Below are 27700 nucleotides of genomic sequence, written 5' to 3' on the forward strand. Positions count from 1 at the left end.
AAGTCCTGTCTCAAATGAAGCTGATGCTTTGCAAATAGATATTTATTGTAGAAAAAAAGGAAATACGCAGGCGCAAAGGAGAAACCTGAAAATATCTGCAATCTGATCACTCAGAGATACCCACAATTTTTTTTTTAAGGAGGGTGCAGCTCACAGTGGCCCACGCAGAGATCGAACCGGCAATCTTGGTGTTATTAGCACCACGCTGTAACCAACTGAGCTAATAACCGGTCACCCCCAGAGATAACCACTTTTAACAGGACAGTGTGTGAATTTTTGTAGCCCTCAGTCTGTACATGTTTTTCATGTACTTTAAAACCTTTCACTTTAATAGTACAGATTCTTGGCGGAAGCAACTGCCTGTTGAAGCCACACATTTAATAACTGCTGGGTTTAAATACTTTTTATGTTCGAGTTCCAAGGTGAGCCCACCGCTCTGGGCAGGGATGTGGTGGAGACACCGCATCTTCTACCGCATTTCGCTACCCGGGACACTCAGCATTGTTCTTCCCATGATTCGTTTTGGAACCAAAGCACTGAGGTGACACATGATTGCACCTGGACAGCTGCCTGTGCCCCTCTCTGTTGGGTCCACACGGAGAAGTGCTACCGTGCGGACAGGTGGAGACAGCGTCCCCCCAAACACTGTGCTGCGTGGGGATGCAGGCCTCTCCGGAAAACATCCCTGGAAGAAGCTCAGAGTGGTCCAGGGGTCTCAGTCACACTGGTTCCCAGGGAACTTCGCACGGGGCTCCCAGGAGGGGGCACGCCGAGGCCGGGCTGTCTGGGCGACGACACAGCCACCCTGCAAGAGCCAGGTGGCCCGAGGGCCAGGCCCTGACCATCCCACTGAGTGGGAGGTTAGCTGCAAACGAGGACTGAGGCGAGAGCAGGTGGCTGCACAGACCCACCTCCTGGGGCACGGCGACCAGGCGACCGGCATGAATGATGGCTCTGTACTCAGTGTCCCCTTCCCCTGGGTTTTCCGACAGGAATAAGTCAATATCCGGGGCTGCCTATCCCCCCCTCAGGAGAAGCTCTCGGCTAGTGCGCGACAACCGCCCCTGAGAGTGCGCTAAGGCTCCAGGAGACGGCAAGGCGGGTCCAGGGGGACAGTGACCGCCATCAGCAAGCAGCCTTTGCTGTGCTGGGGACCAGGTCGTTTTGGCAATAACTACAGAAGTGGCCCCTGTGACTGCACTTGGAAAGACCATCCCTGAAATCCAGGCCCGTAGTGGTACTTCAAAGCTGCTACTCTGCTTCCGGAGGGGTGACTACATTACGCTCCCGAAGGCCCTGTCCACCAAGAAGCGTCCTCAACAGGAACCACACGTTGACCCTCCACCCATTGACCAAGGGGATGGACAGCGGTCTGGGGCTTCTGAGCTTACTGTGGCTATGCCTCGGTTTTCGAACGTCTCCGTTGAGGAACATTTCGGTTTACGAGTGCCCTAAACCCAGAGGTAAATGCTTCGGTGTTCGAACACGCCTCGGAAGCCGAACATGTCACGCAGCTTCCGCTGAGTACAAGATCCTGAGACCTACCTGTCGGCTATTTTGAACATTACAGAACTCGACCAGTCTTCCAGAACGGATTACGTTAGAAAACCGAGGTACCACTATACTTGCTGCGTGGGGGTCCAGGGCTTCCTCCCAGCCATGGGGGAGGGGCTGCCCTAAGCACGTGTGACTTGCCAGCCCACTGTCCCACCCTTCCCCCACCAGCCCCACCTGCCCCACCTGCCACATGCAAACACATACAGCCAGGCATACACCACAAGGCGCGTGCTGCTGTCTAAAATGGCCATGGGAAAAGCGAAAAATAACTGAATTCTGAGTATTTATACCCTACAGCAACTCTTTGAAAGACTGAAAACCCAGTTGCCCTTTCTTTTTATCTCCTGTGGTCCAAAGCTGAGCTCTGTCCCCAAATTGGGAGCCAGGTCTGGGAACATGTCACGTCTCCCTCCTGCGTAGGCTTCCTGAGCCGTCCTCATGTCCCAAACAAAGGCTACGTCTGAGAGCAGGATGGACCAGTTCTCTGTCTGCTCACCTGTGACAGCATCGAAGAATTCCTCGTCGCCGTTCATCCTTCAGCCCCAGGCTCCCTCGCCGGCCAGCAGGTCTGCGGTCTTCTACTGAATCATCACCATCAGATCTCCACCGACAGTGCAAACAATTTGACACCAGCAGCCTTTTTTGTGAAAATCCAATAGGTAGTGGGCGGAGATCTGAGGAGGAGGAACATTATGGTGTACTTAGCTTTCCGAAGTTTTACGGTTTCGAGACATTTTTCAATACCCATTCATCATTCTTGAAATCAATCTCAATTACATCTAAGCAAAGAAATAAAATGAATGATCTCATAACAAATGCATGATTTCGAAAAGTATAAATCAGAGGAAACATCTAATACAAATATCCATCAATGAATAGTAGCTAATAAGTAATCATTATTGGAAGTTATTTTTATTTTAAAATCACTATCTATTATCGTATAAAAAATGATAAAATGATTAATTTGGGGAAAGTCACACGAACAGGTAAGTTTCAGTGAGGCTTTTACGTACACATCAGGGGCTCAAACGTGTCTCAGGAATTGTGCTGAAGGTCGGTGCAAATCTTTACCAGAAGTAGGCAAAGGGTTATAAATAAATGGAAAATGATGTTAAAATACTTGTTTCACATCAACATTAACCCAATTTCAATTCTGGAGAATTAAGACTGCTGAATAGGTTAGCTGCTATCAGCACAAACTGTAATCAACTTAAATTTTCTCAAAATTATTTTAGCTCAATATTTTAGTAGAACTCATGCATGTTAACTTCTCAGGAAGAGCAGCATTTTATAAATGGCAAGAGCCTGAGGAAAAGGTCAACTTTGTCTCCAAAGTTTGGCTTTTTGTGACAGTAAGCTGAGCCCTATCTTTAATTGTGTTAGCAACATAAAGAGGGGGCCCCAGGGCTCTCCCTCTGTTCTGAGAGCAGTGAAGGGGCAGGGACACACCCTCTGTCCTTGGAGTGGCTGCTTGGCCTCGTGACACCTGCAAAGTGGCTCAGGTCTGGGCTCCATCCTGCAGCACACTCATGAGCTTCCACGTTACACAGCAAACTGGCACTAATTTCTCCATCCTTCCTTCCTGGAAAGGCTCTGAGTTTCCTTTTTCTTTCCCAGCTTCCCACCCGGCCCAGGGAATCGGGCACCCGTGCAGCTTCTGGAAACACCCATGCAGAGCCTCACTCACTGGTGCAGGATTTCTCCTTTGCAAATTGGAGAAGCTGTTATCACTCACTTTGAATTCTCTGATACGCCAGGACCCAGCTACAACTGCCAGCAACTTGCTCAGCCCTCCAGGGGCCACTCAAAGGAACCAGGGTTCCCTGGAGGAGAAACGGCTGAACCCAGGACTGGGGTCCCTCCGCAGGCAGCAAGAAGCTACCGGGGTGCTGTCACAAGACCCAGGGTGAACCCCAGAGGCTCCCCGTAACAACAGAACAATCTGAGCACCACTACCATGTATTAGACAGAAACACGACCGGTACATTTCCGTCCCAGGTGCGCAAAGATGCTGGAAAAGACACGAACTGGTCACCACTGGGGCTGTCAACACCATCTTCTGAAAGTTAGTCCACAACGGGAAAGAATCAAGCGTCTGCCCTGCCTGTCCTGTGCAGGCTGTGTGCGCTGCTGTGTGGGCAAATGATAGAGGCCGGCGTGTCGCTCTGCAGAAGTGATGATGACAGAGGAACGAGAGGACGTGAGCATCGCCACCATGTGACACTGAGGAATTAACGGGCAGGCCACTAATGGCTGCTGCCCTCACAGGACCAGATGTGTTATGTGCCTTGTGGCAGAGGAGCATGCAACCACCTCTGAAGCCAACAGGTCTTGCCAAGAAAATCGAGCCAAAATCTGGCCCAGCCTCCAGCTTTAACTAAGTACCGACTCAAGGAACACAGAGAATCGAGGAACCTGCTAAATGCCACCGTGGGGACACGGTCAGCAAAATCCAGATTAGGAAAGTCAACGGGACAAAACCCGGCTTCTTCAATCAGTAAAGCACAAAGGAAAAAGAGAGTGTGCTGGAGAGGTGGGGGGATGTCCCCACACTGGCAGTTTCACAGGGGTGCACGTCACGTTAACTACGTGTCAAACTACATCCTGGGAACAACGAGCAAAACCCAGGCAGAACAAACCCAGCTTCTTCAACAGACAATTAGAAAGAAAAGAACAACAGAGAGGGGAGGGCTATTTCACTGTCCTGACGGAGGTGAGAGTTTCATGTGCGTATACTTATATCAAAACTTACTGTACACTTTAAATATGTACAATTTATTGTATGTCAATTACACCTCAAACGAGGCATAGGTGTGGTCACAGCATTTCTTAAAAGACGCCTTATCTTTCAGAGCCACACTGATACATGCGTGGATGAATGATACCATGTCTGGGATTTTCTTCCACACAACTTGGGAGGAGTGGGCGGGTGGTTCACAGAACAGGCCATGCCCAGCTGGCAGACTTGCAGAGCTGGACATGGGCACACAGGGCTGTCCTGCCTGCTTTCCGTGTGCTTCAAACCTCCCATAACAAAGCACGTGAAAGCCACGCATGCGCCCTTTCATTTTGCTCCCTCACCCCCCTCAGGTGTCCTAATGTTGAAGGAAACTGATCAAACTGTATGGCAAGTCTTCAGAATGAGGCTGTAAGACGTCAGGCTAGACAAACACTGAAGACACGGCTTGGCTGACAACAGGGGCACTGACTCGACCTGTAGCACTGCGTCCCTGCCTCGGGCACCACGTGGACCTCCCGCCACCAAGAACCTGAGCCCCTTCCACAAGATCAAGGCCGAAACTTTCACAGCAGTCATAGGACCGGCTCACATTTTATAAGTTCAATAATTAATTCCAACACAGTTTCAAGGTAATTCCTAAAAGGGTTGCAGTAACGGCCACCGCACATTTTATCTTCTTCGTTTTACCGAGTAAAAACTACCTACAGATACAGACTATCAACACAAAGCAACAGTGATCTCATTCATTCATTCAAGAAGCATCTGCCAGAAGCCACTGTGTGCCAGGCCGCAGGGCGCGGAGCCCCGAGGAGGGACCTCTCCTCAGCAGGCTCCCCAAGGGGGCGACCCTGGGCCTGAGCCAGAGTGAGGGAGGCAGGGGTAGGGAGGGCAGGGCTGCACGCCACCCCAGCACCTCAGGCTCATGGCACAGCAGATGCCCATGTGGCTGAGCAGTGCCCAGCCCGGCCTGGTCCTTGGTCCTTCCTCACGTCTGCCCCCCGCCTGACCTCTTCTTGGAAGCCTGGTCCAGCGCTCGGGACCCCCAGAATCCCTGTGGCACGTCCCGCCTAGCCCGAAGGCCGCATCATCTCTGATCCTGGACGTGGGTCCCCCACCCCTAATCCAGCCAACATACCTTGCAGAGGGGATTGAGGGCTGTGGGCAAGAAGCTATGGAGGAATTATGGGAGAGTTAGGCTCTGCAGCTCAGGACTCCACCAAAGTGGAGGAATGTGTAGGGAGCCAATCGCTAAAGAAAGAGCATCAACCAAAAGGCACAACTTCTGTTTCCTGAGTACGTCCTTCTTCTCAAATTGTATTGTGCACTCAGAAAACGATCCACGAAGACAGTGTTTCAGGAAATGACTTGGTTTTTTTAAATCAGCTCTTTCTGGTCAACTGTTCCCTTTTCTCACTGGAGAAAACCCAGAAGAATAAGCTCAGGCGGGACTTCTTCATTTGCCTCCCGTCCCTCACCCTCCTTCTCCACCACTCTTGGTCCCAGGGGCACCTCCAAGGGGCTGACCCGGCCACATCAAGGGAAGGGGTGAGAGATGGGGCTTCCTCTCCCCACTATTGCTGCAGGACACCCCCCCCCCCCCGCATGCCGGCCGCAGTGAGTCCTGGCTCTTCAGGGAGACGCCAGCTCAGGACGCCCCATCATTCCTGCCACTTTCCCACAAAATGCCCACTCCCGTGAAAAGAGCCCATCCACTGTTTTTGAGGTGCCCACTCTTGCCTGTGCCAGCCTGTACTTCCAGGACTCTGGCTCAGAATGCAAAACACCCCACCACCACATCTATGAATACCTGAACCCAAGCCTTACAAATCACCTTTACTTTTTTCTTAGAAAAACAGATCTAGTCACTTCAGAAAAAGTCGTCTGGCTAAGAGCTTGGGGACCTGGGGCTTAATTTCCATGGTCAAGTCCCTGAAGGGTGGAATTGTGTGTTATTTCTCTTCTCTGTAGAAATGGCAATGCAACCTAGGTGCCACCTCCACAAGGTGCAAAAAGTTCACTAATAATATGAAAACTCTAAATCCAATTCTGAATGCAAATCATTCAAAATAATATAAATTCTATTTCATAACTTTAAACTACATCAGCAAGCAACAACCCGACAGAAGATAAGTGAAGAAAAGAGGAATTGAACAGCACATGAGAGCAACTGGATGTGACCGACATGTGCGGCACACACCACCCACCAGCAGCACACACACCCTTCTCCAGGGCACGCGGGGCATTCTCCAGGACAGACCATGCGGTGGGCCACAGATGCAGCTTGGTAGATTTAATAAGACAGATATCAAACAAAGCATCGTTTCTGTACAGATGAGTTAGAAATGAACAAAAGTAAAACTGCAAAATTCACAAAGTTGTAGAACTTAAACAACATGCTATTAACCAACCAATGGATCAAATAAAAACCACAAGGGAAATTAGAAAATACTTAGAAACGAATGAAAATGAAAACACAACACACCGAAACTTATAGGATGCAGTGAAAGCAGTGCTAGGGGGAAGTGTATAACTACCAATATCTACATTAAAAAATAAGAAAGATCGCCAGCAACCTAACTTTACAACTTAAGGAAGTAGAAAAGGAAGAAGAAACAAATACCGAAACTTGCAGAAGGAAGGAAATAAAGAGTCATGCAGAGATAAAGAAATAGAGAATAGAAAACCAGAGAAAAATCAATAAAACCAAAAGTTGTTTTTTTTTAAAAAAAATTAACAAAATTGACTAACCTCAGCTAGATGGACTAAGAAAAAAAAGAATACTCAAATTACTAAATTCAGAAATGAAAGTGGGGACATTACAACCAATTCTACAAATATAAAAAGGATTATAGGAGAGTACTATGAACAACTGCACATCAAAACATGGGATAACCTAGGTAAAATGGACAAATTTCTAGAAACACAAAAACCTACAAAAGCTAAATCACAAAGAAATAAATCTGAACAGACCTCTAACTAGTAAGGAGGTTGAATCAGTAATTAAAAACTTCTCAACAAAGAAAAGTCCTGGACTTGGTAGCTTCACTGGTGAATTTTACCAAACATTTAAATTAGAAATACCATCAATTCTTCTCGAACTTTTCCCAGAAAAATTGAAGAGGAAGGAATACTTCCTAACTCATTCCATGAGGCCAGCACGATCTTCATGTCAAGGCCAGAAACACACAGGAAAAGAAAACTACAGACCACCATCCCCTACAAACATCACTGCAAATATCCTCAACAAAACACTAGCAAACCAAACACATTAAACACACATTCAGCAACACATTAAAAGGTGGATATACCTTCACCAAATGGGATTTATTCCTGGAATGCAAGGATGGTTTGACATTTGAAAATCAATCAATATATCACAATAACAAAATAGAAAAAAAAACCTACATGTTCATCTCAATTGATGCAGAAAAATCATTTGACAAACTCCAACACTTTTTCATGATAAAAACACTCGACAAACTAGAAATAAAAGGACAGTACCAGAACATAATAAAAGCCACATATGAAAAACCCACAGGGAATACCATACTTAATGGTGAAAGACTGAAAGCTTTTCCTCAAAGATCAGAACAAGGCAAGGATGCCTACTTTTGCCAATTCTATTCATCATAGTGCTAGAAGTTCTAGCCAGAGTGATTAGGCAAGAAAAAGAAAAGGCATCCAAACTGGAAAGAAAGAAGTAAAATTACGTTTGCAGATGATATAATCTTACATGTAGAAAACCCTAAAGAGCACACAAAAAAATCTGTTAGAACTGACAGATTCAGCAAGATCGCAGGACACAAAGACAAAACACAAAAGTCAGTTGCATTTCTATACACTGACAATGAACAGTCTGAAAATGAAATTACAAAAACAATTCCATTTACAATAGCATCAAAAAGACTAAAATACTGAGGAATTAATCAAGGAGGTGAAAGACCTGTACGACAAAAACTATAGAAGATGGCTGAAAGAAATCAAAGCAGACATGAGTGAATGGAAACACGTCCCATGTGCATGGACTAGAAGGTTAATATGGTCAAGATGTCCATACCACCCAAAGCAACGCACAGATTCAATGCAACCCCTATCAAAACCCCAATGGTGTTTTTTGCAGATATAGAAAAGCCAATCCTAAAATTTGCATGGAATCTCAAGAGACCTGGAATAGCCAAAACAATCTTGAGAAAGAAGAACAAAGCTGGAGGACTCAACTTCCTGATTTCAAAACTTACTACAAAGCTAATCAAAACAGCATGATGCTGGCAGAAAGACAGTCACACAGATCAATGGAACAGAATAGAGGACGCAAAAATCTACCCTCTCATACACAGTCAGATGGTTTTGACCAGGTGCCAAGACCATTCAATGGGGAAAGGACAGTCTTTTCAACAAATGGTGCAGGGACAATTGGACATCCACATGCAAATGAAGTTGGACCCTTCCAGTATACAAAAATTATACAAAATATGCAAAAATTAACTCAACGATCAAGCACCTAAATGTAAGATCTAATACTATAAACTTAGAAGAAAACATAGGACAAAAGCTTCATGACACTGGATTTGGCAATGACCTCTTAGATGTTACCAAAGGCACAGGCAATAAAAGAAAAAATCAGACAAACAGGACTTTATGAAAATTTTTAAAATTTGTGCATCAATAACACACTCACCAGAATAAAAAGGCAATGCACAGAATGGGAGAAAATATTTGGAAATCACATACCAGCTAATGGATTAATATCCAGAATATATGGAGAACTAAAACTCAACAACAAAACAAAAATCCCACTTCAAACACAGGCAACAAAGGACTCGAATAGACATTTCACCAAAGAAGACACACGAATGGCCGTTAAACCCATGAAAAGACGTTCACCATCACTGATCACCAGGGAAATGCAGATCAAAACTACAAAGTTCCCACCTCACACCCACCAGGACGGCCGCTATCCAGAGAAACAAACAACAAGCACCCGACGAGGATGGGGAGAAATCAGCACCTTTTTACACTGTGGGTGGGAACGTAAAGTGGTGCAGCCGCTGTGGAAAACAGTATAGCAGTTCCTCAAAAAATTAAAAACGGAATTACCACATGATCCAGCAGTTCCACTTCTACCTATATACCTAAAAGAATTGAAAGCGGGGTCTCGAAGAGATATTTGCATGTCCGTGTTCACGGCAGGATTCACAACAGCTAAAGGTGGAAGTAACCCACGTGCCCATTGACAGATGATGGACAAGCAAAATATTATTCAGCCTTAAAAAGGAAATCCTGACACCCGCTACCATATGGAAGGACCTTGAGGACATTATGTTCAAGGGAATAAGCCAGTCACAAAAGGACAAACACTTTGTGATTCCACTTAAATGGGGAACCTAGAGTTGCTAAATTCATAGAGACAGAAAGTAGATGGTGGGTGCCAGGGGCTGGGGGGGTAGGGGGTGTTTCATGGGCACAGAGTTTACTTTTATAATATGAAGAGTCCTGGAGATGGAAGGTGGTGATGGTTGTACAACAGTGAGTGTACTTAATGTCCCTGAACTGCACACTTAGAAATGACTAAGATGGTACATTTTGTTACGTGTTATTTTATCGCAATTTTAAACGTCGGGAAAGTACACTAGCACGTCGTGCAAAAGGAAACGAACAATGCACAGAGCGAGATGCCAGGGTGAAGCTTATGCTCCCACCCACCAATGAGAGGGTTCTTTCTCAGACAGGACCCAGAGCCACCTCACAGTCCCCTGCCAAGAACCTTCCTCCGTCTGACGGTTCAGAGGTGCAGCCTGGACTTCCAGGCTCGTTCCCACCGGGGGTTGCTGAGCTGTAAAGGGCAGCGGTTTGGGGACAGCGGAGATGTGGAACCTGAGGCAGGGGCTGAGGAAGGTCCCTGGAGAAAGGCCTTCAGGGGTCTGGTCCTGGCCCGCAGAGGTCACACACAGTTGATCACACAGCAGCGTCGCCACAGGAACCCAGACGGTGAGGGCCTCAGCTGAGAGGCCGGCCTCATTAACGGCATACTCACCTGGTTGCCGGATGCAGGAAACTGGGTTCATCAAGCACAAATCAGAACAGAACCAAGCGAGAGCAGCCACATGGCAAAGTCCGTGTGTTGTGCTTGTGGTATTCCGGACCCACTGTCACCGTCGCTTCAGGAGCACAGCTCACCTGTAAGGCTCTCAGCACCCTGCGTCTCTTAAGGTCAAGGCCAAACACATCCAGAGTCCGGAGAACACCGGTGGTGGGCCAAAGGCCAGTGACAGCAAGCCACAGCCACCCTCACATCCCCACGTGGCCTCTCCTCTCCGGAAGCAGCCTGGCAGGGACCAACTTGGCCTCGTCCTCCCAGGCTGACCTGTCGGACCCCCGGCAAGATGCTTAAATGTTACCATAGCACGAGGACTATAATCCAGGGCGCCCACCAGGACCACAAAACCAGTGTCACTTCTGAGCATGAAAGCCACAAAGTTTAACACATAGGAACACAATGAACTATCAGAAGGCGTTAAAGACACAAGGATGGGGCAGGAAACTTAAACCGGGAAGCGTGAAACTGAGGCTGTGGGGTGATTTTAACACCCCTGAGGAAAGGCAAGCCAGTGCCCCGCGGCTCCTGAGGAAGCATGCGGGCCCGAGCCACGCAGGCCTGGGCCTCTGGGTGACCCCAGCCCTCTCCACCACAGCAACGCCACTGCCACCGTGGGTGGACAGTGCTTCTAGGCCATTCTGCCTCTGTGGTCATGGATTTTTCAGCATTTTAGTCTTCATTTATTTATTTTTAATGAGGTTTTTTGTTTTTTGGGTTTTTTTAAAGATTTTATTGGGGACAGGGAACAGGACTTTTTCAAGGAACAGTGTGTACTTCCGGGACTTTTCCAAGTCAAGTTGTTGTCCTTTCAGTCTTAGTTGTGGAGGGCGCAGCTCAGCTCCAGGTCCAGTTGCCGTTGCTAGTTGCAGGGGGCGCAGCCCACCATCCCTTGCGGGAGTCGAACCGGCAGCCTTGTGGTTGAGAGGACGCGCTCCGGCCAACTGAGCCATCCGGGAGCCCTAGCATTTTAGCCTTTAGATGTCCGCTTTGCAAATGAAGCTCACCTGTCACCTGGATGCCTAAAGACCCTGGCCCTACTGGTGCCAGTGACGCCACAGTCCCTAGTTTCTTTCCCTTGTGAAAACACAAAAGCTAATGGAAACAAGGCCTCCACCTGTGCCACTACAGCGACCCTCCGGCCGTGGAGGGAATGCTCTCACTTGCTCTGTCCCGCGCAGATGACTCTGAGCACTGAAAATGTGGCCTGTGCGGGAGAAGAAGTGAATGTTTCCTTTTATGTAATGCCAATACATGAGTGTGTTCCACAGGTGGGGGTGGGGTCCATCTGGCCAGGGCCGCACTGGGAGGAGACACCACGACGGGCTTCCACACTGACCGCCCATCTGGCAGCCCTTGAGGAGGACCATGAAAAAGGGGCAGCAGTGGGGCAGGCAGGCGTTCCTTGACCCTGAGCACAGATCCAGGCACACGTTGGAGGCGGGGACAGCGGCACAGCTGGCCCCCAAAACCACCCTGTCCATGGAACAAAGTAAAGGACGCTAAGCCAAACCCACTCTTTATTCTTAATTCCAAAACCAGCCTGGATTTCTCAACTTGCACTCACTGAAGCATGCGTTGTGCTCATTGCTGAGGCGAGATCAAGCCTTAACATTGCCGACTGTAAAGCTTAGCAGTAGAATCAAATAAACAATCTGTACTCTAGTCACAATAGCACCTGTCTGAAAGGCTGCCGTGTGTGCTCTGTCTCATGCCCACCCTCTCACATGCTCACGTCACGCGGACACGGGAAGGAATAGAGAGGGACCTGCTGGATGCTGGTTCCTTGTACTCAGAGGAATGGGTGAAGTGGGCCGTCCTCAAATTTCCGACCGCACACCATTCTCAGGCCAAACCTAGGAAGCTGCGTGCTTTCCTCCTGCGGCCTTAACACTGACTCCGGGCTCTGGGGGGCCCTCTCAGTGTGGGCGTAACCCCGAGTAAGCGAGCAGACACCAGCGGGACTGCAGGGCAGAGCCCAGCTCCTGGCTCAGCCAGCTGGCACATGGGCCTTGACTTAGGGCGTGGTGTCACCTCCCCACCCCACTGTTGATTTTGTTAGGAGCTCATGCAAGATACAAGGACAGTTTCTAGACTCGAGGAAGGTAAACGAACCTGAACCTACCTGCTATGTCAACAGCCGCATGAATCACTCACTGTTTACCCTTCTCCACCCAACAGGGCGGCCTTGAAAGCAGGCAGAGGGGTAACCAGCCTGCCCCGAGGAGCTGGAGCTGTGGGAGCCGCACTTCCTGCTGGGACTCAGCCAGCCACTCACCCTGTCAAGTGGGAGCCTAGAGCCCCACTGTCCTCAAGTCCCCTCAAGTCCCTGGTCTCCCCTTGACAACACTGATTATTCAATAGTGAGAGCCAAAGATACATCACACGCTTCGAGGAACACGAGCGATCGTATAACCCAGAACCAACCAGTGCCTCCAAACTCCAGTGCAAACACGTTTGTTTTAATCCACCTTGTTTTCATTCTGTAACAGAAAAGATGGTTCTAAGGTAGCCTGAGAGAGAGAGAGAGAGAGAGAGAGAGAGAGAGAGAGAGAGAGAGAGAGAGAGAGAAGAGAAGGGACAGAGGGGAAGCTCGGGACTGGGTGGGGTGGGGGTATCTACCCACCCAGAGGCACTGCGGAGCCCTGAGAGCAGGAGAAACCAGACAACAAGTAGGGCCACCCTCCCCTCTGCTTGCCCACCTCTAAACCAGGGCCTGGGGGCGGTGGGGAGCAGCTGGGAGCGGGGCGGGGGCCTGCTGTCCTCAGGGCCCCTCACCTATGGCCTGTGGCACCTATGCAGTCAGGCAGGATGCTTTGGATGCCATCCCATCATGACCCAGTCCAGTCTGCCAGCCTCGCCCTGTCACCTGCTTCCTTCTCCTGTTCCAGGTCCTTCCTCGTCAGCTCTTGTCCAAGTCTCACCTGCTCAGCCTCCTAACCGGTTCCACAGCGCTGAGCAATCTGTCCTCCTAACACCAGCCCTGCCCCGCTCACTCCCAACTATATTTCCTGAGCACTAATGGGGTGGGGATTTAAACCAAGGTGTGGGGGGGGAATGCATGCATTTCTAGCCCCACCCCTACACACAGAGAAGATTAAGAAGGACAAAAGAAGGACAAAAGCACAACCTTCTGTTTGTGTTCAGGTTGTTCCCCAGGAAGGAGAGTCAGACTCATTGGGTTCTAAAGGGGTCCTTGATCCAAAACAGGGTTACGACCCCTCAGGGCGTCCCAAGCCCAGGACAGCCACAAGCAGGCATGCGCTCCACACATCCCTGGGCCCCGAAGGCCACAGATCTGGGGTGGGGCCTTGAACCTGCACTTTTTACAAAGCTCCCCAGGTTCTTCTGATGAGAAGCCAGGTGTGAAAACCTATATTCACCAGGAGCCTGCTACCGTGACGAGCAGACGTGTTTAACCCCAAACTCTGCTGCCTTAGAGGCAAGCCCACGGCAACGCTGGGAGCTGGCACCACACAGGGAAGCCCCGGCCTTCCTCCCATTGTGACCTGCCCCGGGCCCCCGAGCAGCCCCCACAGTTCATGTTTCTTTGGGATACAGGCACTCAGGGCCTCACTTACACCGAGCTGGGTTCAGGAGGCTCTGGGTCCTCTCTGCGGCGTCTAAAGCGGCCCCAAGCCCGGCTCACACCTGCCCTCCCTGCACTCCACCAGCTCCTGTTCACGCGCCAAAGCTTCCCATTCGGACATCATGGCACAGTCACTCTGGTTTTAAAGCACCAGTGGAAGTCACTTTCCAGCCCAGCAGCGTGGCACAGATACCAGATTCCAGCTGGCTTTTCTCACGATCAGCCTTTTGTTTGTTCAGTAGAACACATAGCCACTCACTCTGTGTATCAGAGCCTGCCCCCCCCCCCCCCCCACTGCTGGCTGCCATCGTCTTTTCTAGAACCTGGAGTCACTACAACTTCCCCACAGACAGTTCTCAGGCCATGCTCTCCCCAAGAATCCCCACACCAGCCTGGACTGAGCGCTTCTCCCAGCACCTGTTAAAGCTGGTGGGCCTGCCCTCTGTTCCAGGTACGAGCTCGAGGTCAGACAGGTCTACCCAACCGAGAGCCGCTCAGACGTTCCCACTACTGACAAGACGCAGTGGGAGGGTGGGGCCCAGGTCAAAGGTGCAGGTGCTTCCCACCGCCCTCACTGTTCAGGCCCAGACGGAGGGCCAGGTGTGAGCTCAGTCAGCACCCATCCTGGAGGCCACATCTCAAAATAACCCTGCAAGACTCCACCGACACAAACAGAAGGCAAGCAAGGAGAGAGAACACACAAACAGCAGGCGAACGTCTCCACACATCCATGTTGCCCAAATACACAGCCCTGGAGGCGGCCCCACTGTTCAGCTCCTCGCAGAGCCCAGAGTGTTTGTGTTACCAGAGGGTCCGTTGGGAAGAACGGTGATGCTCGGAAATTCTACCAATTCACCCTAAATTGTCTTCTGAATTTGGAAAGAAGCGCCATGCAGTTCACGGGCATGGCTAAGTGACCATTTAACGGCACGTTTATTAACGACAGCTGCAGGTATGGCGTGTCCTCCACATGTTTCCAAGAGGGGCTTGGCCCCAACAGTGCCAATGCCGGAGATGTATTAGGAAAAACACTTTGAAAAAGTAAAAAAAATGATAGCAGAAATTAACACAGTGGTTATAAATTAACCACTGTACATGGAAACTGCATTTAAAGTGTCAAACTAGAGCCTAAAATATTATTTTTCTTTCTTTTAAGCTTTTATTTATTTAAGTGTGTTTTCCCAGGACCCATCAGCTCCAAGTCAAGTAGTTGTTTCAACCTAGTTGTAGAGGGCACAGCTCACAGTGGCCCATGCGGGGATCGAACCAGCAACCTTGTTGTTAATGGCACCGCGCTCTAACCAACGGAGGTAACTGGCCGCCCCCTAAAATGTTAATTCTTAGGATTTCAATATTTCTTAATAATCAGTCACGTTCAAATACTAACTTACTTCCATCTCAGTAAGCTATAAATCAACCTTAAAATGCAGCATGTTTCAGAATTAAGCCTGGCACTTGACAGTGTTAAACACTAAATCGAATGTCAGCCTTCAAAGGGAAAGCAGAGCAGTGACCAGGCTGTGGGAGCCGTTCAGGGCCTTCGGCTGAGTGACAGCAGGTCCTCACAGGCCCAGGGGCCTTTTTAGAAGTATGTCACTAGAGTCGTCATAATGTAGAAGTCTTACTGTAACATTTCCATGGAATGCAAACCTGCCCACCCAGGAGTGCCTGGGCTTCATTCTAAGTTGCATTTGTGTGTGTCCGTGTGTCACTGTCGGGTGGGGTCCATTTCAAGGCTCTCAGGTCAGTGGCTGAAGGGTACTGAGCACCCAGCACAACACCAGACACTGTCCGTTACGTTTCTTCACAGACATTCTCCACGATAATCCGTTTCACAGGCAAAGACCCTGGAGGCAAGAGTGGGTGTAAGAACTCTCCCCCCACCCAAGGTACAGAGCGAGGGGCCAGACCCCGGGAGCCTCAGCCTGTGCTCTCTCTGCCCTCTGACCCGCAGGCCGCCTTCAGAAAGATTCGTAACCTCTCCAGTGGAACGCAATGGCCACCACGGCCCATCACCACGCCTTGGCGCGAACACTGAAGCCCCACGTGCCTATGTCCGCCGCGGCCACGCCGCCAGGAAAAGATGGAGCCTTGATTTTTCACAGGGATGCCAAAGCACTCGTGGGCAAGACACGTGTAAATCCGGGTTTCAAGACAGTATAAGAGTACATAAAATGTTTCTAAAATCTCCCCACCAAAAAAAGAAATGTTACTTTTGTAATTAGCCGAATGTAACAAAATTGTAAAAGTTGAGCACCCTGCACACCACACCCAAGGCTCATTTGCCAGCATCTCCTGGAGGGCGGGAATGAGACACGGGGATGGAAGTCAAGGAACACATCTGAAACCTTAAAGTAACGCTGCTCAGCAAAGTGTCAAACAAACAAGAGTCTGGGCCCTCTGCGTGCATCTGAGAGGAGGGAAGGTGGGCTGCACGCTGCCTTCGTTAAGTTCACTCAAAGCAGAGTCCCAAACGACAACCTCGTCCTGCAGACTTGGCCATCATTACCCCGCCTCCTCCAACGCACCCCAGCACACAATGAACAGCAACAACTTCGCTACTAATCGAGGCACTGGGAGGCCGCTGGGGTATTTCGGCAAAACGGGGCATAGCCTGATGGAGAGTTACTTTATTTTAGAAGAAATAAAATGGTTTTATAAACATCCATGCTCACAAAATAAATGAAAATCTAGTATATATGCTGTAAGAAACAACGTTCTGACGTTCTGACGTGCAATAAGGCAACACAAAGGTTCTGAAGAAAAATGTTAAGGGGACATTGTAAGTGAAAATTCTGGTTTCAATGGAAGCATGGAGAAGCATTTAAGAGTGTGAACTCTGCAGCCACGCCACCTCCCTGCTCCACGACTTACTACTGTGTGACTTACAGTAAGTTACTTAACCTCTCTGGCCCTCGGCTTGCACATAAGTAAACCAAGGACCAGGTTAGTGCTGCTCTCGTAGGTGTCGTGAGACCACGTGCATAAAGTGAACAGAAGGTGCTCCCAGCCGTCCAGGAACACGGCTGCAAGTTATTAGCACCGTAGGTAAGAGCTGCCATTGACAGGACACGGGAGGCAAACAGGAAAGGTAAATTCTGAGGAGATTCAGTGACGCATCTACTCAACATCATGTTCTAATAACAACCCCAGGCCCGGCCCTGCGCTGGACCTGGAGGAAGTGCTGCCATAGTAAGTTCCTGTCCTCAGCCCGGGCAAGGGAACTGACCATTCGAAGCACGTGCCCTGGGCCAGGGACTGCCGGAAACTGTCATTTCATCGGCACCTCTGATCAGCCCGTCACAGAGGAAGGACCCGAGGCCAGGAGAGAGGGGACAACACGGCCCAGCTCACGCTCAGGAAGGGCCTCCGCTTTGCTGCCAGGACAAGGAGCACGGAGGACGAGGGTGCTGGGCCGGCCCCAGGACACCTCTGCTCTCTAGCTGTGTCCTCTCCACATCTCCCGGGGGTTGGAGAAATCGTGCAGCAGGCAATCGGGGACACGGTGGGCATTCCAGAAATGTCTGTTGGACTAAACTGAATGAGATCCGTCTCCAGATGTACAAGCAGTCCCAGAAAAGGGACTCGAGCAAGAGCTGCTGGCTCCCGGTCCACAGCTCGTCCGTCCTATGCTGCCCATTCAGGATAAGAAAAAACCCAAAACAGGGGCGCAGCTTCCTGGGAGCTGACCCTCACACTCAGACGCTCCCGACCAACACGGAACACCACGTAGCTCCTGGTGCCGCAGAAACAGGGAAGTCTGATTTGTGATTACCCAACAGTCTTGATCGGACTCACAGACGTGCAAAGTCAAGAGGAGTCTAAAAACTTATCCTCATTACTGAAATTGAAGTGTGGAGAAGAAGGGAACCTTTCGACGTCTGATTACGTACCTAATTCATCTAACACACGTAGTCGGTAGACACCTCTCAACAGTACGTGTCGTCTGCTAAGCTCAACAAATTCAAAATAAACCCAGCATGGCGGGGTGTGGGTACCCCCACAAACCTTCCTGCTGCAGATAACCCCACAGGTGGTCGCCCCGGGAGGAGAGGGGCTGGGTCACCAGCGGGGAAACCGACTTTTCACGCTGTGCCCTTTCTTACCGGCCACCCCTGACGCCCAAGACCTTCAACACACAAGTAAAGCCCGGGGTCCAGACGCCCCCAGCCGGGGAGCCCACCCTGGGGGACCCCTGACCGCGGACAGGGGGTGACAGCGGCTGGCGGGCCCGGCCTCGGACGTCACCCCAAACCCGACTTCCGGGTGCGGCGCAGGTCCGGCCCCGGGGCTGCAGTTGCCTGGGCGACGCGGGGTCTCGGCGGCCACGGGGGACCCAGGCCCGCCGCCAACTTTCCTCCCAAGTTTCCTCGGGGCCAGGACTCCTGGGCCGAGGCCGCCGGGCGGGGGTCGGGTTGGGTCGGGTCGGGGCCTGGTCGCCCCGCGGTGGGCTTGGGGCTCCGGCTCCCCCGGCCCGACCTCCCCGCCGCCCGCCCGCGGCCCAGACCAGGCCGCCCAAGGCCGGGCGCCGTTCCCGGCGACGCTGGGTCCGGGCTGGGATTCCGGCCGGGGTCACTCACCTGGACCGCGGTTCCTCTGGCGCCCGCCGAGCCTCGCAGCCCGCCCCGCCCCCACCCCGCAGGCCCGCGACCCACTGACACCGAGGCGGAAGTGCGGCCGGCCGCCCGGGCGACTGACAGCCGGCGCCCCCCACTCGCTGCGCCCCGCGCCGTCGCGTCGACCGCCGCTTGCCCAATCAGCGCCCGGCCCGAGAGCAGCGCCGGGAGGCGGGACTATGCTAATCACCTCGCCGGAGCGGCAGCTCCCTCCACCCTCGGGAGTCCCGCCCACGCGGAGGAGTGACGATGCTGACAACCAATCATAGCACGGAGAGGCGGGGTTATACGTATATTGACCCGAAAGGTGAGGGCGGGCGAGAGGAAGGGCGTGGCTGGCAGAGCTGAGTTTACAAACAGAGTCAGGTGGCCCGGGCGCGGACACTCAGCAGGCTGGTGGCTCTGCACCGGCGGCTCGAAACCCCTGGGAGTGGGCAGAAGCGGGAGTCAACCTCCCAAAGCTGCCTACCTCAGCTCACGCACCTTTGCAGGACTCCCCACCGCCTGCCCTCCTTGTCATGCCTGTCGCTGCTCACCGAAAACCAGTGCCAATTTACCCTCCAGCTGCATCCCTGACTGTTCACTCCCCTGTTAAAAACCTTTCGGGGCTCCCACTGACCTGCAGTTTCTCCGTGGTTAAGCCCAGAAGCTCTGGAGTCAGACCCTGAGCTTGTATCCTTACTAGCTGTGTGGCCTTGAGAAAGTTAACTGACCTCTCTGAGCCTTTAAGCACCAAGATTTTCCTTTGCAAACCAGGTGTCTCCCACCTTCATCCCACTTAAATCATGGATCTGGTTTAGGGTGGGTGGAGTAACATGAACCAGTCTGGCTCAGGGGCGAGCAAGTGAGCCTGTGCTGGCTAGTAAGGGTCAGCCTCGGGACTTCTGCTGGGGGTCAGCGAGCTCAAGCCAGAGGGATGGCTGAGGTCAAATGACCCTCCCATCTGCCCGCAGACCTCTCCAGAACCGGGCTAAGGGAAAAATGATGTAAGTTTGGGGCTACTGATGGCCTCCTGTCAACCTGAGGGGAGGGAGCACCTGGGAATTAAGCCAACCCAGAGGAAAGCAAGAACAAATACGCCTGAGTCATCTGGAACCAGGTGCACTTTAAGCAAGCTCTATCCTACATTTTTCAGTTACGGACATTTTCCTTTCTGCTTAAGCCAGTGAGGGGGAATCACGGAGTACTCACAGATCCCTGGCTTGCAGAGCGCATTCTGAAGGTCCCACTTTTTGCTGCCTCTTCCACAAAGCCAGCCCCAGAACTCCCTCCTCAGAACGTGTTTCCCCATTTCCGGCAGAGGGGGACTGACACACAGGTTGCCCCTAGCAGAATGTGGGTGCCTTGAGGGCAGGGGCAGGCCTTGGCTGCAGACGATGGTGTCCCCTATAAACAGCAGGACGTAAGTGAGTGGATTGACACTCTGTGGCAGGGGTGGGGCCCAGGCAGCATTTCTGGGGGTAAAAAGCCAGTGGTCCCCCTTCCTTGGGCTGGCCCACCACACTGGTGGGCCCGCTGTCAGTGGGCAACTGCGACGTGCAGGGACTGAGAAAGAGTTCTACTGGCCTCTGCTACAGAGAGAAACAAGGAGGGAGGTGGGGCCAGGACTCAGAAACAAAGGCGTTGCCATGGTTACCCATGAAGAAACCCACTCCAGCAGGAGAGGGAAGGGAGTGGAGAGCAGGCCCCCAAGCCAGGACAGGGACAAGGCCGGTTGCCACGGAGATGCTCCCAGTTTCCCTTGCATGCCTGGCCTACGTCCAGGGCTGCTGAAACCCATCATCCTCCACGCCTCTCACCCTGACAAGTCCCTAAGACTCTGACCCCCATGCAAAGCACAGGCCCCTGAGGGGCTCAACGTCAGGGCCCACCCTTTGGCCATGAGGCGGCATCAGAGAGCTGGGAGCCAAGGAGAGGCTGGGGTCAAGTGAGAATGACCGCGGACCACCCTGTTTAAACAGATACAATAAGCTAGGCTACCAGCTTCTGCTTCCTCCTCCCTGCGCCCCCACCCCAGGCTGGAGGAACGGTGCCTTGGGACCAACACAGGAGCGTTTTCATGATCTTCACTAGGTCAAGAGGCCAATTCCAGAGGCAAAATTTCCCAGGAATGGCAAGGAAGACAGGAGCAGAAAAGGAAACAAAGCAATTTGGGCCATGCAATAATGACTCGAGGACGATGACAGCTGACAGTATCCAGTGCTGTGATTTCCATGCCTCATCCAGTTTCAAATTTGCAGCAGCCAATACAGATACTATGTATCACCATTCCCACTTTCCAGCTGAGCAGACTAAGCCCAGCGGGAGAAGTGCAGACCCTGCCCCCTGGTGAGGAAGTGGCCCCTGCACAGTGTGGTCTTGCCACCCAACGGCCTGGCATGGCCCAGGAGGTGGTCAGAAAGGCCAAGCCATGACCACTCCTCCCAGGCCAGCATCTGTACCTGAACATGACGCCCAGCTGTTCCTGGGCAGCTGGCACCTCGGGGGCCTCGTGCTTCATGATATCAACGGAATGATTACCTACCCCATGGTGGGGGATTGTCAGAGTCACCTCTGCATGCTGAGCACTCAGGCCTGGCTCAGTTCCCAGAGCCTCTCAGGACCCCAGGGGTCCTTCTGTGTGTGGCTCTCAGAGTTTGAGAAGTGCTGGTCTAGTAGATTTTTTGAGGGGTGTCTGCTACCACCGGAATTGCTGTCAGACCAGGCCAAACCCAAGAGTAAACCCCACAGTCACGTCTGTCTGTGACCACTGCCCCCCTCAGGCAGAGATAATCAGAGCCTTCTCTATCCCAGCTCCTTCTCCGCGAGAGCCAGTGGATACCATGGCCACAAGCCCCCCGGAAAGCAGCCCTTCCTCCCCTCAGCGGCCAACAGATCCTATGGGCGTGAAGCCTGGTGTGCTGGGGTCAGAGGTCGCAGCCACGTGGGAACGCGTGCCCTAGTTTTCTCCTGAGGAAGCACACTCACGTGCACTATCCTCCTTCCTTCCATCTCACCTCGAGGAGGCAAAACAGAGGCAATTGCTCCCCCTTCAGATGGGGAAACTGAGGCTCAGAGAGTGGAAGGGCCTGCCCAGGGCCACACGACACAGCGGGGCAGCAGTGCCAGCCCTGCCCAAACCTCCTGCCCTTTCCCCTACTCCACCCTCACCTCCCCAGCAGGTTTCTGGGCCTGGGCTGGTCTCTTATCTCTGGCTGCTGTGGCCAGAACTGCCCCATGAGCTCCAGTGGGGCCAGGCATCCAGCCTGACCTGGGGAGCCCGGCCTGAGGCTTGCTCCTCTCCCGATGGCCCCCAGGCCATTGGAGCAGACAGTCCCCACTCCCTCCTATGGAATGCTGGGGAATCTTCTATCTGGATGCAGCCTGGATGGCCAGAGCGTGGCTGGCCACTGAGCCTAGCCCTGGCCCTCACGTGGCCCACGCTGATCCTTCCCCACGCGACTTTCCAATCTCCTGTGCAACGTGACAGCACTCGGCACCCTGTCGTCGGAGGAGAGTATTTTTAGTGTTGAACCCACCACGTGGAGAGACACGAGTTATCAATAGCAGCGGCAAAGGGCCTCTTCTTCTTTCTGCCACGGGACCTGAGCAATCTGCACCCGTTAGATTCTGCCAAACGGAAAGCATGCACTCCTCTCACCGACTCCTTCCCTGTGCTTCCTCACCCTGCCTGGCCTCTGGGAGGAAATCTGGCTGTGAAGGAGTCGAGAGAAAGCGCAGGGCAGGAGCAGGACCGAGGGGGCCAGGGGCGCAACTTCCATGCCCACAGAGCTGATGGGGCTCCACTTCTAGCAACTTAGCATTTATTGAGCACTCACTGTGTGCCTGGCACTGATCTGCGTACCTTTGAGTGTGCTGTCTCAACGAAATGTCCCGATTCCCAAACCAGTGCCACGGATCCCCAAGGCCTTTCTGGCTGTTATGGGGTGTTCCAGAGGAAAGGGTTCCATGGTCAAGTAGGTCGGGAAAGCCAACCGGTGTCCCACTCCAGTGCAGGGCTCCCCAGGGAGGGCCCGGCCCACTCGTGTACATGGGAGCCTCCAGGGTACAGATTCCTAAATCCTGAAGACCCAGGATTGATTAAAACTAGGAGACTTGTTTTCTATGGAATTTCTTGCAGGATGTCTGAGTGGGGGTGCTTTGGGGCCAATTTGGCTGCCTGGCCTTTAGGATGAGTTAGAGCTACAAATATGAGAAAATCCAGAACAGACGCTTGAACAAAACAGAAATGTGCTTCTCTCTCAAGTGACACAAGTACAGGCAGGGAACCAGGCATCATCGGGGCCCAGTTTCTGCCTTATTGTGTCTCCTGGTGCTGGCTTCCATCCTCCTTGGCACCTCACGGCCCAATCCAGCTGCTTGTGCTCTAGCCATCACATGCATATTTGATCAGGAAGAAGGAGGATGGGAAAGAACGAAGGCAGAGGTGCTGCCCCACCAGGTGAGTCAGCTCCCTTTGAGGATCTGTGCCAAGAGATACATCAGACACTTCTGCTGACATCTCACTGGCCAGCACTTCGTCCCATGGCACTCTTGATGGGACAGCAGCATTTTAGCTGAGTGCATTGCCTGCCATTGCACCTGCCTGCTGGCCTCTCCGGAGACCCGAGACCACCAGAGCCCTGTGGTTAGGTCTGCCTGGGATCCCCGGCTGTCCTCCAGCTTTGACCAGGCCAGGCACAGAGCTGTGGACACCTTGAGAGGTGTGGATCACAATAACTCCTGGGAAGAAGGCACAGTGCCAGACGCAAGGCAGAAGTCTCAGCTCACGGCCTCCACACCCTCGCCACATACAGTCTGGTCCCCTACTGCGTGCCCCAGCACCGTGCCGGGCAGGGAGCCCCAGTGCTGTCCCTGGAGGCTGCTGAAGCACTCACGGTGGGCCTGTGGTTTCTGTCTCCTGGCTGTGCCCTGACGGCTGGCAGCTGGTTTCCTCACAGTACCTGCTGAGTGCCTGCACTGGTGGCCCAACACGGGGTGGGCACTGGGGTGCCGCCATGTGTAGGCCCAGGCCCAGGGGGCTCTTGCCACGCTTCCCAGGGGCTGACGTGGTCAGGGATCGGTGTGGGCGCATCTGTGCGCAGGGGACCAGTGGGGCGAGTGGGAGCAGGCGGAAAGACAGCTTGGGCTGCGTTAAATTTAACTTGCTGGAGCTGCTGGCCAGCCGTGGTGCCAGGGGAGCTGCCAGGCATGGGGGTGGGAGAGGACAAAGTTTACACATGTCTGGGGAGCGGGGATGGGGGCGGCCCAAAGCAGCATGATCCATTTCTCTTCCTGAGAGCAGCCAGGGCCAGCGGGGAGGGGGCTGGCTGCAGGGGCAGCAGCAATCACACTCTGGCTGGTGGGTTTAGGGGGCTTGGGTTGGGTAAGAGTCGGCAGGCTTTTGGGTCCTTCTAAGGGATAGGCACACTCCTCCCATTTCATCTGTGACAGGGACAGCTAGCAATCGTGTGCCAGGCCCTGGGTCACAGCGCTGGGCCAGGCACAGCCCAGGCCTGCCCTCAGGGCTCATAGTGCAGGGCATGAGAAGTGGCCCTAGCAGGCTGGACTGTGTCCTAGCAGGCTGGGAGTGTCATGGCTCACAGGGGTTCAGCAGGTTTAGTTGCATGGGGCTCGTGCTCAATTTACTGCTCCGCTCTCGCCATCCTGAAATTCTTTATTTGCGGGAGGAGGCCCACACTTTGCTTTGCAATGGGCCCCACCAATTCTGTAGCCGTCCTGAGTGAGGAGGGTTCAGGGCAGGAGTCAGGGCCGATGGGGTCCTGCCTCTCCAGTTTCAGGCCTCAGGAGGGGCATGCAGCTGGCTGGGTGGCTCTGCCCCCCCAGGCAGGGTGGCATGCTGGGCAAGCAGGCCAGGCTTGTTCTGGGGAAGAGGCAAAAAGGCTGACAAGAGACCTCACCCTGGGCACAGTGCCAGCCAAGGGAGGACAGTCTGCCCGGGAGTTCCACGGCTCAGGGCTCTGGGGACCCTCAGGGCAGGGTCCTCTCCAAGGCACACGCTGGGGACAAAGCTAGCCTGGCACCTCCATCCACTCACTGGCCTCAGGAACAACGCTGTCTTCTGGGCTCCTGGTTTAGATGCACATAGTAGGTGCTCAATAAATGCCCCTGGGTGCTGGCAGGAGGTGGGCTGGGTGGTCTAGTCTTGGGCAGACGGCCGGGGCTTGGGGTGCAAGTCCATGCAAGTCCAGGCTCTGCCACTTGCTAAGTAAGACAGGGTCGGGGCCGGCCTGGTGGCTCAGGCGGTTGGAGCTCCGTGCTCCTGACTCCGAGGGCTGCCGGTTCGATTCCCACATGGGCCAGTGGGCTCTCAACCACAAGGTTGCCAGTTCGATTCCTCGAGTCCTGCAAGGGATGGTGGGTTCTGCCCCCTGCAACTAAGATTGAACACCGCACCTTGAGCTGCCGCTGAGCTCCCGGATGGCTCAGTTGGTTGGAGCAAGTCCTCTCAACCACAAGGTTGCCAGTTCGACTCCCGCAAGGGATGGTGGGCTGCGCCCCCTGCAACTAGCAACGGCAACTGGACCTGGAGCTGAGCTGCGCCCTCCACAACTAAGACTGAAAGGGCAACAACTTGACTTGGAAGAAAATCCTGGAAGTACACACTGTTCCCCAATAAAAGTCCTGTTCCCCTTCCTCAATAAAATCTTTAAAAAAAAAAATAAAAGTAAGACAGGGTCTCTCCAAGCCTCAGTTTCCCCAGGGCTCGGTGAGGCTGAGGAGACAATGTGTGTGAAAGCACCTGGTAGAGGATGCCGAATGACACACACTTGGAGGGCGGGAGGGGGGCAGCTAGTGCTCTGCCCAGCATCCACCCTGTCATCTGTGAACATCCCCGAACCCTCCTGCGGGGACCCCCACCCACAGGCTGAACCTACTTCTAGCCCCAGATGGCAGCCTGTGACTGGCAGCTGAGACATCGCTGCGTCACCTTGGGAGAGTCAGGCCCGGGGTTGAGCACGAGGCGCTGCATCTGCTCCTGGGGCTGAGCGCTCTGGGACATCAGCCTGAGGTGCCACCAGTGAGGGGACAGCTGCCTGAGGGCAGAGAAGGGCTGAGCTGAGGGCTGAAAGATAGGAGCAGTTGGGCTCCTGGATCCAGCCATGCCTGATCCAGGAAACACACCACCAGCCAACCGTCAGGTACGTGCCCTACTGAGCCGAGGTTTCCAGGCCCTTTTCTCCACACATGGGGAGGACGTGCCTCTGGAGCCCTCCTGTCTTCATCAGGGCATCCCAGGATGGGAACCTCCTCCAGATGTCGCACAGGTGAGTCACTCAAGGACCGACTCCAAGGAGCCCCAGATGTTTCCACCAGCTGGCTTTCAGACACTGGCTTATCCCGTACTGCACCATTGTACAGATGGGAAAATTGAGCGCAGGGAAGTGAAGAGCCTCCCAGCGAACGTTGTTACTTGTCACATGGATATTTCCAGGTCCGCATGAATCAGCCAAGCACATTTAGAAAATGTGAGGATTATGCAATGCCAGAAGGTGGGCAGAGTGAAGTGTGGCCAGGATGTGCGGGAGTGAGCAAGGGGTCCCATTGGGGTAGCTAGCACCCTTCCCCAGGGCTGTGGGAGAACCCAGGGGGCCCGCTGTGCCCCTGTGGAAAGCAGGGCTGTGGTCTGGGGCAGGGGGCTGGGACTCCATGGTCCTCAGTGATTACCCAGGGCTGCACTTTCAGCTGGTGACCTTGGTCATCGTTTTCCAGGCTGTAGGGGGCAGTGCAGTGCTACCCTGTCAGCTGGGCGGGTGCTGAGCAAACCTAACCCGCCTGCTAACCAAAGCTCCTAAGCCTCCGGGGCTGCTCCCAGGGTACCCCAGCCCCACCATGACCCCTGGACCCCACTGGCCCCTTCCTCCTGCTGAGCTCCTGCCCCACCTCTGCCCGGTGGGCCCCCGTGCGTCCTGAGGACTGTCCACGAGGCACAGCTTCTTTCCGTGTTTTCTAGCTGTGTGAGAGTGTGCAGACACTGAGCAGCTAAGATTGGGGCTCAGACCCAGGGTGGGGGCTGACCCCTGCCCTGGCTCACCATCTGGTCCTACCGTCAGGGTTCTGTGGAGTGAGGGGACGTTTCTGACCTGCCGTGTCCCCACAGGGTGGGAGAAAGACAAGCGCCAGCTTTCTCCAGGAGCCCTGCCCCTGGCTCGAGTCAGAAACACACCCGCAGAGGCACACACGCATATGTGCAAGTGGAAAAACAGACATAAGAACACCCAGACACACAGCCAGACCCACATGCCACATACATAGACACAGACACACACGTGGGCATACACACGTACACACACACGCACGCACATACCTCGCCCTGCCCCTGGGGGTTCCCCAGGCCCCCTCTGCCTCCCTCAAGGACTCGGAATGTCTTCATTAGTTGGATCCGGAGCCTGTGCTCTGAGACAGTGGCTCATTCGTTATTTTCCTAACAAGTACAGGCTCCCTAGGAGCGGCCCTGCGTCCTCCTCGGGGGACTCCAGGGTAAACAGAGGCACCACATCGGGGCCAGGCTCTGTCTCCTCCTGCGGGAAGCAGCTTCCAGCTGGGCCCCTCAGTGCAGCCCCTGCACTCCCCCAAGGCTGCTTCTGGAGGAAGAAGGGTGCAGGGTGTCATGGCAGGTCAGGGTGCTGCTCGTTTGCCCAGGGGCTGGGGCCAAGCACGGCACATGCGCGCACACTCTCTGGCTCAACATAGAACAGCACAGGCAAGATATCAGAGACCTGGAGTAACCCCGAGGCTTCTGAGAAGGGAGGGCGGCATGCATGGGGGGTTGTGGGGAAAGGGGTCAGGTGGGGCTGAGCTTGCCTGAGGAGGTTTGTGGTGGGGTCTGCAGAATGGACCGCGGTCACCAGGTCCAGTTCACCTCCTCAGCACTGTCACAGGGCCACGCCACCTGGTCACTGCAGGAGAGGTCCATTGGGGGCAGGAACCCGAAAGGAGGGTGGCCTGGGAAGGTCAGGCTGGGACAACGCATTCCTGCGCTGCTGTGTGTGACGGTGGCACTGCTGGGCAGAGGGCTCAGAGCAGGCACACGAAGGCAGGCAGGTGGCAGCCAGCAACGGGCCAGCTGCTGGCCAGGAGTCCAGATAAAGGAATGGCGCAGC

At 53.4% G+C, this 27700-nt stretch overlaps 1 protein-coding gene across 5 annotated transcripts in view; it reads right to left on the reverse strand.

Moving 5' to 3' along the window:
• The window catches only part of OSBPL2 (oxysterol binding protein like 2), a 42304-nt gene extending 22484 nt beyond the window's left edge, over positions 1-19820 (reverse strand). For 4 of the 5 annotated variants that reach the window (XM_033094670.1, XM_033094668.1, XM_033094669.1 and 1 more), the window contains exons 1-2: positions 18561-18706; positions 2054-2231 (exon numbers count right to left, since the gene is read on the reverse strand). In XM_033094670.1, coding sequence (XP_032950561.1) covers positions 2054-2090 — 37 coding nt within the window. In that variant the 5' untranslated portion in view covers positions 2091-2231; positions 18561-18706. Of the gene's footprint in view, positions 1-2053; positions 2232-18560; positions 18707-19787 lie in introns of those variants that run through there. The other variant, XM_033094667.1, reaches the window with a different exon arrangement.
• Positions 19821-27700: the final 7880 nt, after the last annotated feature.

This window comes from Rhinolophus ferrumequinum, chromosome 23 (assembly GCF_004115265.2).
Source record: "Rhinolophus ferrumequinum isolate MPI-CBG mRhiFer1 chromosome 23, mRhiFer1_v1.p, whole genome shotgun sequence".
NCBI classification, from domain to species: domain Eukaryota; kingdom Metazoa; phylum Chordata; class Mammalia; order Chiroptera; family Rhinolophidae; genus Rhinolophus; species Rhinolophus ferrumequinum.